The 13,439-nt window shown below is 34.4% G+C and overlaps 1 protein-coding gene across 2 annotated transcripts in view; it reads right to left on the reverse strand.

Annotated features, from left to right (window-relative positions):
- Window positions 1-13,439, reverse strand: part of LOC118186257 (cell adhesion molecule Dscam1-like) — a 1,080,749-nt gene that overhangs the window by 100,677 nt on the left and 966,633 nt on the right. For both annotated transcript variants that reach the window (XM_085806701.1, XM_085806700.1), the window contains exons 18-19: window positions 6,276-6,374; window positions 899-1,084 (exon numbers count right to left, since the gene is read on the reverse strand). In XM_085806701.1, coding sequence (XP_085662827.1) covers window positions 899-1,084; window positions 6,276-6,374 — 285 coding nt within the window. The remainder of the gene's footprint in view (window positions 1-898; window positions 1,085-6,275; window positions 6,375-13,439) is intronic.

The raw sequence follows: 13,439 nt of genomic DNA on the forward strand, positions 1-13,439 counted from the left end.
CACAATACATTTTTTCCCTCAGATTTGAGTGTAGAACGTACCCCTAGAAATTCCTATTAAATTTCAAGAATGTGTAACAGCCAAGCCACTGCTCTTTTATTCAGAAATTTACATCTGTTTAAAACTAAGCTGAATACCATTTTAAAGTGACTTAAATATATACTAATATATAGAATTCCTATCAGTGGTGCTTTGTATTTATTCATTCATTTATTTATTTATTTATATTTCTTTGAGCTGACTGAGCGAAATGAACGAATTATTAGAACTGGACGAATGAAAATAAGTGCTAATATAACAAAAAAAATTGCAGAACCTATCAAGTTGAAACTTTATGCATAAGTAATAAATGGAGCGGATCAGGACACAGATTATCAAATATTATAAAGTTTCGTCTTGTACCCAAGATTAACTGAATAATTGATTAACAAAAGCATGAAATAACCAATTCCTGTTTCTAAGTTTTTGAAGCCTTTACAAATTTCCATATTATGGACTGGTTTACAAAACTTTTACATCTTTCGTTGGCTTTTCGTTTTTTGTGAGGATCTGTGTGCTGCTTTTTAGTGCATCAGGGAAAATATTTCCCTGTTTACATTTTATTATTTAACTGTTCATGGGAAAAATACTATAATTTTCGTCATTGCTTATGACTACCAAACATTTTGATTACAACTGTAACAGAAACAATATAAAATATAACAATAACATAATATTGTTAAAACTACACAATATTAACATAATACTGAGCTGTAATTTATTACAATATTATGGTAAATTAAATATTAACATAATACTGTAAGAAATTACAGCTATAACAGAAGCCTGTCACCACATTAAAATGTTATTTAGATATATAAACTATTATAAATTGCATGCCATTGAAAGAAATATATACCATTTCCATTGGTCTTAGCTGATATTATCTCACTGCTGTTACTCTGACTAACAGAGTTAAAGGCAACTAAATAAATGTAGTAAGTTGAACCGCATTGCAAATCTCTCAATGTGTACACAGTTCTGTCTCCATTTAGATGAGTTTCTTGCCAGTGATTGTCTTCTAACCGGTGATGCAAAATATAACCTGTAAATATATTCATGAGATAAATATTTAAAAGTACAATAATATTATTGTCGTTATAACTCCTTACTTGTTACGGATATAGCAAACTTGATTTCGAATGTGAAATACGTGTGCAGTGCGCGTAAATAATAGTTGATAGAAATTATACTAGTGATTTAGCGATAAATATTTTTCTTTCGCGACGAATGTAGGTAATAACATTCCTTGTTTTAACTTAAAATAATATTAAAATGAAAAGAACTCATCTTATCTATTTTCTATAAATAATATAAAACGTCAATGCTGAACATTACTTAATGTCTAAGAAATTATTAAATTAATTTAGATGAATGATTATTACAATTTGTTAATGTATAAAATTTTAGAAATGTACAGATTATAAACATTAAAGCAGAAGCAACTAGATGTTGTATATAAGCATTTGTTATTTTTCTTTACTCCGCAAATGACTGTCTAGACTAGGGATAGTCAATCTGGTCCCTACCGCCCATTACATAACATAACAATGGTGGCACTTCCTTCTTATAAAAAGAAAGAAAAGAGTTTAGGCAATGTTGCCCATTACTCTTCCGCCATTTGAACACTTAAAACAAAGATTTTAAATGGCTATAGTAAGTAAGTAGATAAGATCCCAAATTGCCACCAAATATATATAGTATTAGTAAAAGATCCAATCTCTAAATTCAGGTTGTTGGTTAAATCGTTAAAACTCCCATACTGGATGAAGAGCCTATTCAATCCCTCCCAAACACCAAACTCCAACTCTTGACCAAACAAGGGTGTGATGGTGAGTCTGGAAAATAAGTTAAATAAGGAGGGACAGAGGTACTTCCATAAGTCAAGTGGCCAGGTGGTGTATATAAATTTGATATCTGTATTTATATTCCAAAACACAGGTGTGAGAGGGAATTCCCAACATAGTTTCTTTTATCCCCCCCCAAAAAAAAAGGACTCACAGGGCGTCTCATTGCTTATACTTTTGTGGTTTCAAATTCACCTTACCTGTAGGTGTTTAGTAAACATTAGGAACCCTATTATGCCAGACAGACCTTTGTATAGAAAGGCCTAATCGAAGCTGATGTAGGGAAACCCAAGGAATTTGTTTCTAGGAACAGAAAACACGGAACATCGTCCCAGGAAGTGAATAGGTGTTTCCTCTTCTTTTCCGAAAGCCGGGCAGAGAGAAGATTCGACAAGATCACATTTGTTGAGATGCTTGGCCAGATAAGCATGCCCGGTAACAATTTGAATTACCTGGCATAAGTTAGTTCTACTAAGGTGTATGAGTTTACCTGATAAGTTGAGTATACTGAGCACTAATTTAGAATGAACACAGTCTGGTAGCTTAGACCATACATATATCATCATGTTTGTTCTTTATCCAGTTTCTTATTTCTTTTTAACAGTTTGATATGAAACTGGGTAAAATGATTCTGGGCCAGATATGGGTAGTTGCGAAGCATCTTTAGCTACTTTATCGGCAAGTTCATTTCCAGCAAAATCACAATGGCCTGGGACCCAAACTAAACTAATGGTGTTATGAGCCTGAGCCTGAGAGTTGAGATCTTCAGTACAGTTCAAAACACGGTTTTGTGACTTGACATTATTAGACATGCCAAAGATGGCTGATTGGCTGTCAGAGAAAATACATATATTCTTGTCAACCGTATTTTTAGCTAAGAGCTCCCTGGCGACCATATTGATCGCCAGAACCTCGGCTTGGAAAACAGTTGTTAGTTTACCAAGGTATAGATGAAATTTAATGAAATCTTCTCCAGATCCTTTGGTTCTTATAATAGCTCCAGCTCCAGTGAAGTTGAGTTTGATCCATCTATGTAGCATTCAACTGATCCTGTTGGGATTAGGTCAATTAGAGATTCTATCTCATTCCTTTTTGGTATATAAGTTGAGAATAGTTTATCTGGAACTATTGTTTTAGTAATTGCAACCTTGGGCATATAGATTGTAGGGATCTCATTGCCGAAGTCGAGGCATATGTTAATGTGGCTTTTATGACCAAAACCTGTCCTTTGGCACCATGTGCGAATTTTATTCAACCTATACATGGCTTTAATTGCTTCTCCGCTCAAGAACAGTTTCAAGGGTGGAATTTGCAGTAAAGTAGGTGTACTGTTTAAGCCCCACTAATGCATAGGCAAGCAAGTCATTACACCTTCTGTAAAATGTTTTCATATATGCTTTTGTTAATAGCATTGATCCAGGCCACGCATCCGTAAGAAAGCATTGGCCGGACTATGGCAGTATAAATCCATAGAGCAGATTTTGGGTTAAGATCCCATTGTTTTCCAACGATTCGTCTGCAAAGTATTAGTACATTTGTGGAGGTTTGTGTCTTTTTTTATATGGGTGATCCATGTGAGTTTACTGTCCAGGTAACATCCTAGGTATTTAACACATTCCTTATGTCCCTACCGCCCATTAGTGGGCGACTTAAGCTTTCACTGTGGGCGGTGGAGGATTTTTTCCGATAATGATCAAGGAAGATCAAAACATGCATTGATATGTTGATATATATACCCATTATAGTTTATTTTTCTACTTGACCATTCTCCTTCGCGCAGCTCTCTCATGTTCCGTATATTTATACGGCTTTCTTGTTGGTTAAAGAATTTTCTGTCTATCAAATGTTTAATATTGTAAAATATAGTTTAACTAAATGCATAAATTTAACCAAATATTTTTGCTAAATCTCCACTTAAAAACTTCTTTGCAGTTGTGCTATATATTAAGTTACTGTGAATGGGTGGGTTGTACAGGAAATTTACTGCCTACAAAGTGGGTGGTAGTACAAAAATGTTGACCCCCCTGATCTAGACCTTGGATTCCCAAAACTTTCATGTACTCAACTTCTGAAAAATTTTAAATATATTCTCGCATCCCTAGAAGCAGTTAAAAAATCAGAAAACGAAATTTATAATCAAATTTTAATTATAAACAAATTTAAGCATGGAATATTTAAAATATTAACATTTGCATAAATCTTCCAAAAATTAATGATTTTTTGTTCCTGTTCATTGCGTCAGAGTTTTTCTAATCTTCGTACTTTGTTGCTGCTAGCATGTCTGCTTGTGAATCTAAGCAGTTTCTGAATTTCTTGCTTGAGTATGTTATCGCAAATAGGATAAGCTCAGTTCACTAAGGTTTAACTAAGTTTAGAGAAAATATTCATAGCCACACACCACTATTATTCCAAAGTATAGCTTTCAGAGTGTATTTCAAGAACACGTTTTTTGCGCATTTCTAAAAGATCTTGTTTCAGTTTCTCTTCAACCGACATACACTGCCTGACATATAAAATGCAACACCATGAAGATTTGGCCATATGAGTATGAAAATTTCCATGAGTATGAAACCATATGAGTATGAAAATTTCGGAGAATACGCAGCGGAACAAGTCATCTGGATGATGTAAGATGCAGATTAGTCACATGTTTATAGCACTAGATAAAAGAGAAGGAAATGGTGGACTGATCAACAATACATGGATGTTGCACCACAAAACAATTCCAGAAAAAGGATCGCTTTACAACGAGTCAAAATGTTGGTTTACGTACGGCTGTTTGGTCTTTTCGTCTTATCGCTGGTGAAACGTATGCAGATGTATCCACTGTGCATAGCATCTGGTCTTTATGGATCGATGAAGGAAATGTTAAGTAGTGAAATCTCGAAAGACCAGGTTAAGTTTCATGTAGAGGTACTATAGAACACACAGATAGATGCATATGAAGAGAAGTATCGACATCCCCACAATCGGCTCCTATAAAGATTTTGTGAAACGTACATGGAGCTTTGGTTGCTTCAATATCTGGAAGAACAGTTTCTCGACATGTGGCTTGCACATAAACTCGCTTTTGCGAAGACTGCCATTGACGCGAACGGGTGCATCTACGGGGTGCCATCAGTCATGATAGCTGGTCATCCCTTTCACGCATTAGAGGCACATTAGAGGCACGATGATTCATTGATGAGAAGCTACAGCCTGTTTTCCTGCCTTACCTTCAGCGACTGCAAAATGGTACTTTCCAGCAGGACAACGTGACACCGCACACGGCAATTAGCCGACAAGTCTTGTAACATGTCCCATTGCTTACTTGGTCTGCAATGTTCTCTGATCTTTCGACGATCGAGCCTATCTGGGGCGCGATTTGTCGTCCTTTGTCTGCTCTGCCCTAGATGTTATCGGAGGACAAAGTCTGAAAGACCGTTCAGAGGATATGGGCTTCTATCCTCTGGACACTGTTCACATATTAACTGAATCTGTACTCGAACGTTTGCAGCTTGCATCACCGCGAAATGTGGTTATACATCTTAAATGTTCCCTGTACCTTTCAGCACCGTACAAATATATCTTTATATAAATAACATAATTTATTTACATGTACATGTTCTTTCTATGTATCAACTAACATCGCATTCTATTCAATCTTTCTTGGTGTTGCGTTTTCTACGTCGGCTAGTGTATTATCCAAATTGAAAAGATCTGCGTTTTAGGCAATGTTTACAAAGTTTTCAGTTCTGATTTAAAATACTCGGGAGATAACTTGAATAATACTTTCAAATGATACACAATTTTTTCACATACTTCGCATACCCATTACAAACAGACATGAAAAGAAATTGCGGCAAATCTGTTACCGTCGCATGCGCAGGAAATGTTTTGCACGCTCATCAATATTTTTGACAGTTTTCTATGCAATGAAATTTTATACGTGACTTAAGTTAGCTAAGGTAAACAAACAAGATAGATGACCTCACAGAACACGTGACTAATACATAGCTAATGTGAAGAAAGAAGATCATTCTTTCTCTTCTTCTCTTGCGAAATGTAGCTCATTGCTTAAAACTAAAAAAATGTTATTATGCGCTTAATTCTATTGTTTTATTTTAATGTAATTTCGAACAGAATAACATATACGCAGTTTAGTCAGCCTAAAGCGTTTTCATTTGTCTTGTACTTTCATGCACATTTGTCCTTATAATTTCCAGCTAAAATAATATTTAGCCTCTTAGAGCCACGCTGCATGGAAAATAATCGAAACTATTACTTGAATAAGTTAAAAAAATATTAAATGTTGGAATTGAGTTTTTGATATCAGGCCTATGATGATCAGAAAACTTGAAAATTCATGTTTAATGATTCATCCTTAATGATATGCAGAAGAATATTTACCTGAAACTGGAGCACTAGGAAGGACGTTAAGTTCCCACGTTAATTTGATCGCAGTAGATGTGGCATAATATGTCTTTATTACTGGAACACCGGGAGGATCTAAAAAAAACAAAAACGTATTTTGTGTTAGAAATACAATTTCGAGCAGCAAGATTGTGTTAAACAAAATTTTTATGAAGCCTATATTTTTTAAATACTTAAGAGCGTTTGAATCACATTTCTTAATAACAAAATTTCAGACGATAAAACATCAAAGCAAATTTATATTTTAAAATTTTTCAGGAATCTAATTTACATAAACTTATTACTAATATATGTGAGCTCCTTTTTATTTCTTAAAAGGATTTAAATATCCAATCTCGCTTTATAAAGAAGTCTGTTTTTAAAGTGACTTACACATTTGTCAATCATAAATCTGTAATGCGAGCTTGTTCGTTTGCGTCGTCTGGAGTGCGTAATTACACGCGAGCTGAGCTCGTTGATGACGTCCGAAAGATCAACTATAAACCTGTATAACTCGAAAATGATTACTAAAACTGAATAATTATTCATTATTGAATATTAAATGCATTTCATTTGTGGGTAACCGATTCGTAGATATCTCTGTAACTCTTTCACAGCGAAATCGCCCGAAACGTCCGTGCATTCAGACTTCGGCAGGTCGACCGAACGCCTGCCTCCATTTTCTACCTAGTGCTTTCCCCATCGCATTAGTGCATGGCTCATTGGTTTCGGTAGTTTTTAAATGACATCGCAAGCACTCTTTTGATTATTTGAATGCAGCTTTCCTCTCTTTGCTTAGCTACTGATGCTTGCAATTGCAATCCTGTCCTAGCTGCACACAATGGCTGAAGCAGCATAAAGATCCCCAAGAGAGAAGTAATGATTTCACTTAAGTAGGTTATTGTTGACGCTATAATATTCTACTTCACAACGGATAAGGAAATACATTCCACCGAAAATTCGAATTTACGGGCGTTTCAGATGTTTGAAAAGAACAGATTTTGCCGTCTACCAAAGCAAAGAGTCAGATAATCATTCCACATAAGCAGGAAGAAACTCAGAATTAAGTATGAAAAATTCACGACACATAGCACCATAAATAGCTAAAGATAGCCGAAGGAGAACGCAAATATAAAGAAATTAATCTTAAGTGCACAGAAGATATCGTCAGTTTCCCAAATTTCTCACAGAGTAAACTCTGAATCACAATCCAGCTAACTGTCATTGAACCGTTACATCTTACAGTTGAATAACAACTAATTCCCTAGCTCTTTCAGCCGTATTGCTATATAGTGCAGCATGGATTTCTAGAAACTTAGGGAAAAATCGGTCACAAAGATTCAAAAATCTGCTTTTCTGAATTATATAGAAAATCGGCAAGTGTTGCAAAGGACTTCAGGATAGTATTTTCCTATTTCTCACGTACGTCTTGAGATATATTTACAATATAAACGTTATGGGACTTAGATTTGAAAGATCTACAATTCTACATAAGAAATACGAGCTTGTAGGCAGGACATGTGGCCACAAATCCAATTAAAGGTAAAAAACTCTGAAACTGTAATCCCAAAAAGCAAGAAATTGTTAAATAACTTAAGCAAAATAATACACAATAGTATAACAATGCAGAAAAATAAGAATGCAGTTAAAAAGAATTTATTTCCCTCCGATGCATTTCTTTTACATATTAAGAAATATTGAGTGCATTTTTTTTACACTGAGAAGTGTGCACACATTTTGATAAGATGGTACGAATCGTAGCTTACGCGTTTTGCTGTTATTATTTAATAACTGAAAAATTTAAACTTCAGCAACAAATAACACTTTATGATTAAAATTTTAATAGCACGAAACCCCATTTTGACTACATTCGGAAAACTTTCAATAGACAATGCGTTCTTGTGAATCATTTCTGTCATGTATACATGCATAGCAATAATTTAATCTGTGCTTTGTACGAAGAGGAGACCAGAAGAGAGATCGAGAAAGAAAACTATTTCTGTGCGAAACTGAAACAATTAAAAAAGTTTATAGAGTTGCTGAGGCAACAGATAGATACTAGTGAAACGAAAAACCCCTCACACAACAATAAGGTAAGGGATGGTACGTACGTGAAAGAGATCGTTTCTAGAATGCAGTTCAACAAGATTTAAACTTGCTTTACAGCGTTGTTTTCAATTTACTTTTAGACATTAATGTCTTATGAACTGAAACAATAAGTTTTAATGTTATCTTAAATATAAAACTTTTACGGTTGTACTTTCACTGCAACTTAGTGGTACATATACAATAAAACAGAAAACATAAAGCATGCTTTCTCATCAACACATTGCGCCCGTACATGTGTTTTCTTCTGTTAGGAATATTTTCTCGAATATTATAGACTATTGTTTTAACTGGTATTGGATGAGCACCGCCGTTCTTAATTTTCATTCCTGCAGCTGAGGGAGAACGTTCTGGAAAAAAAAAAATCTAAAAGGTTTCGGATTTTAAATTACGTCCAAAGGGGAGGTTTTTTAACATTTTGTGTGTTACATTTATTTACTAAATATCATATCCTTCGCACTTAAACCATAAAATTCCGTTCAAGAGCAATATCTCAAAATAATTTTAAAATGAGCATATCTTTAGAATTGCCAATACACAGTCTCACGCTCTGGAGATAAAAATGTTTTTTTTCTGTACAACGTTGCCATTGCTCTCTTTGAAATCCTTGAGTTTGTTAATAAAAAATTCGTTAAAGTTTTACAAAATATGAAATCGGTAATAAAACAAATTCCAAATTTCAAATTTGGTCTTCCGGATGCCCATATTCGCAGGAGGATTACGTTATTCAAAATTGGATAGCTCTAGGTACCGTTGTTTAAGCACAATGCGAGAGACATACATACATTTATGCAGATTCTTCATTATTTAATTTCTTTAAATATAATACAGGGTGATAATATTTGGTGGCAAAAATTTTAAACGTGAAACAACGCTTGTAGGTAATGAACGCAAAATGCCGAAATGAAATTAATAGTTCTTCTGAGCGGCAAATTGCCCCTTTGGACTAAAAAAAAGAAGAAAAAAAAAAAAAAAGAGAGGAAGAAATTTCTATAATTCTGTTCGAAAGTAACACTGCAAATCTATAAATATTATCACTGATTCCTATTGCATGAACTCCCTTATAACTGATATCCGCCGTATTACTTTAATTAAAGCATGTTTCTCAGCCTTTTAGTATTTACGACTTAATCTTCAATCATAATTTTCATTGCGCCTACTTTCATACAGTAAGAATCTGCACAATAACGATGGCACTTGAGTGGTTTGGAGCTGAACCCGCACCTTCATTACCAAAAATATAAAAAAGTGATTAATATTTGGCAACACTGACGAATTCAGAATTGATGCTCCTCTAGTGTTCCTTGTGTTACCATATCGGATACTTTCCAGACTTTGCGAAAAGTTCCGATTTGTCTGGGATATTCTGGAAAGACCGAGATGCAAAATGGGTATGAATGTTGAGCCTCGTTTAATTCCAGTCAATCTCAATCGAATCGATCCTTCTGTTGCTATCAAATCTGTCGCTGAATGTGTATGCTGTAATTTGCGTTTTAAAACAAACCAAGATGTCACAAATCATTCGCCTATCGATCAAAACAAATGTATTCTTAAGACGCCTCTGTATGGCCATGTACAATTACGTAAAATTCTTCAATAAACTCCCAAAGTGGCCTCATGAGGCTCCTATGAGGGAGTTGCAGTCACTAGATAGGGGAGGGCGAGGGACATATGCCTGTTTACCTCTGTTAAACATCAGGCGTCCCCGTCCTCTGTCACCTGTCACCTGTTAACCACCTAACCATCCTAAGAAACTTAAATTATTTGCTCTCATTCTCTTCCATTTTCCTGTTAAGTCCACCAGTGGCCGAGAGTTAAAGTCGCTGGACACTGGTCGTTCGGTGCGAGGTCCGAATCCTATGAACGGGTTGGCTGCATGGGCGTTCCCATGGGTTTTCCCCATGTTTAACGTGCACGCGAGCCAGTTCTCTTAGAAAGTTCTCCACCTTCCTCTTAGATTGATATCTCCAAGTGCTTTGCCATAATCAAATAAACCAAACAATTCAGTTTCTTGCCAGAATATAAGCGTGTATTGAATGAGGTAGAAAAAGGAATAGTATTTAAAGAAAGGTTTTAGAGGGTAGAATTAGAGTTTGTTCCGCCTGTTAAAGGTCACGTTTGCTAACGGATTCTCTTGAGAGCAGTATATCTGCAGCGTTGCCTTATTTTCGTCATTAATACTTGTGACACCGATATTAAGTCAGAGCCAGCTTGTACGTTTCTTTCTGTGAGTAGGCATTGGCTAACTTACATTTTACTTGGTTAATTTAAATTCGTTGCTTTTGATTTAAGCCATAAAGGCTGGCTGTTCTGTAAGTTACGAGTAGAGTCTTCTGATTTGAGTTAAAGGTTTTTTTACACCCTTTCTCAGTTTTCCTTGTAATTTACTAAACCTAGCAATAAGTAGCTTTAGTCTTTAGAGTTGTAAGGTTTATCCTACTTTTTAACAGTTATCTTTAGTTAAAGTTATAAGGATATGAAGTTTGACTAACGTTTATTTTGTTTTAAAACTTTACTGTCATCTCTTATTTTCCACTTCCAGCCAGAATAAACGCGTCATTATGTTTATGCAAATCGTGCTTGTAATTCTTAAGTATTTAAGTTGCGGCTCTCCAAGAATTAAAGATATAGAGAGAGAGAGTGAGCCTTCCTGCCATTTTGTTTTCATACGCGTTTCAAGTCAGTTGCTGTCCGCCTTTTCGGCCAGAGGTTTAGTTCTCTTAATACTGAAGACGTTACCGTAGTTTTTCCGAAGTTTACATAATACGTACGTATAAGTCTAAAAGGCAAGTTATAGTGTTATTAGGCTGTGTAAAGCATTTGAGTTACTCTCTTATTTAAATTTAGTTAGTGAGTAATCCTTATATTTTTTCGTTCAGGCCACAAGTGGTTGGTCTTTGTATCCAGAAGTGCGGGAGCATCTGTAATTTCTGGAGAATAAAGGGTAATTAAACCCTTCTCATCTTTTTTATTCCTTATATGATTTACAGAAGATTAATAAAATAGACAGTAACAAAATAGTAGACTCACTGTTCTTTTCAGGAGACCTACATGTTCCCTAAACAGATTAAAAGAATCAGTAGTCCTGATACAGCTACTTTCCTATCCCTTCTAATTTCAGCTTATAGATTTCCGGACAGACTGTATTTTTAGAATCGTGGTTAAATGCGAATGAAGGAAGAGCAGTACTTAAGTCGAAGTTCCACTGACTTCGTTAGAGAACCAGAGATTCTGACTAGCGCGCGTTCGTCTTTTGGCTACACTCTCTAAGCAATTTTATGCCAAATTTTTTTAAATAGTTCATCGGCACATCAAGCGCAGCCAATGCATTAATTAAAATCTTGAATCTGTGCATTTAGAATCTGTGATTTTATTTCTGAAAGCTTGCTTATGTTTGCAAAATTAAAATAATAATAATAACAATGCAAAATAAATAAATACATAAGGAAAAGATCTAATAAACCAATCTCCTTCTTAAAACATTTTTCCATATTATTAGTTTAACTGTTATCTTAAAGTTGTTTACTTATTTATGTGCAATTATTTGCATTATGATTATATTGCATATTATAGGAAAAAATGTAATCCTCCTACATTTCAGGTCGATTAAAAAAATTCCTTTAAAAAGGTTCACTGCAAGGAATATATTGGGAATCCCTGTTGTAGAGGATATTATTTCCGAGTAAACACGATATATTTGTTTAATCTGGAAATAATTCATTTTCATCTAATAATCACAACAATGTTTCCAAAATTAACCAGAATAGTTCCAGCCTGTCTTGTTTGTACGGGAGTCACATTCTCTATGGTTTAGGAAATAAAAGTTTTAAATAAGATTCAAAATTAAAGAAGAAAGTTCAAAATAAGATTTGGAAAAAGCATCGATAACATTATCAACTTCATTTTGTTTCAAGGAAAACAAAATTTTTAATGTTTTAGTATGCAAACACTTTAACAGTTAAGCTATTATAATTCAGCTTTACAGATAAATTACATGCCTGTAAAGGCAGGAACAGATCCTGATGCGGTTGAAAGATAAATTTTGAATTACACATAGTTCGCAAAATTTAATGAAATTTTTCATTAACCAAAACATCATATACGTCACAACCATTAAAAGCAAAACAATAAATTTAACCATAAAATAGATCTATATATTTAGCTTACACTATTCACAAAATAATTTAAATAAGAAAAATAATAAATTTGGGAAATCCCTCACGTATTATTTCAATATAAGCAGCAAAGACGATTCCAAGATCGTTTGTTTGTAAAATATTTATCATTTTACTGTTACATAGGAGAGAAACTGAAACTGTGTTTAAAACGGGATGTTTAAACACTAGTTATCTCTTCTTTTTTATTTGCGTGAATTTTAAGAAGTTTGATCAATTTAAAAACACATAAGCCCCAAAAGCCTTTCTTTTTAAACTGTTTTGTTAATTTAAAACTAGATCTGCAGATTTTTCTAAAAGCATTCCCACTCTAATTTAAGTTCTTTTCATGATAAATTAATATTTCTTTATTATGCAAATTTCCAAAATCCACTTAGAAGGGAAAAACGCAACAAAATATGTGAAGGTTCAAAATAATATTGAAGTGATAATAAATGCATATATATTAAATAATGAAAGGACCTGAGAAATAATAATAAGTATTAAATGCATCTGAAACCATTTAAAATAAAAGAATACCCTTGCTTCACATTTATATATTTTGAAAGATTGTTGAGTTCTTTGTTCTCATTGAAACACGTATAAATTAACGATTTTATACCTCAAATTAATGACGTATTTAAATTATATGATTTCATGCAGCATTTGTAACGAGTTTGACCTGATTTATAAATAAAATTTCATACATGAAATGAGTATTCATAACGCCCTCCCAACCAGGATTGTGGTTAGCGAAGTTGACCACGGTCCAGTACCGAAAGGCTCGGGTTCGATCTCTGGAGAAGGCAGGGGTGTTTATAAGTCTGTAGTGTCTGTTCGGCACGGGCATACTCTAAATGTGCGGCGAGCCGAATGTCCTCTCGAGAGGCTGATGATAGGA

This window comes from Stegodyphus dumicola, chromosome 12 (assembly GCF_044657685.1).
Source record: "Stegodyphus dumicola isolate Sdum_Otavi_A_Nest chromosome 12, ASM4465768v1".
NCBI lineage: Eukaryota > Metazoa > Arthropoda > Arachnida > Araneae > Eresidae > Stegodyphus > Stegodyphus dumicola.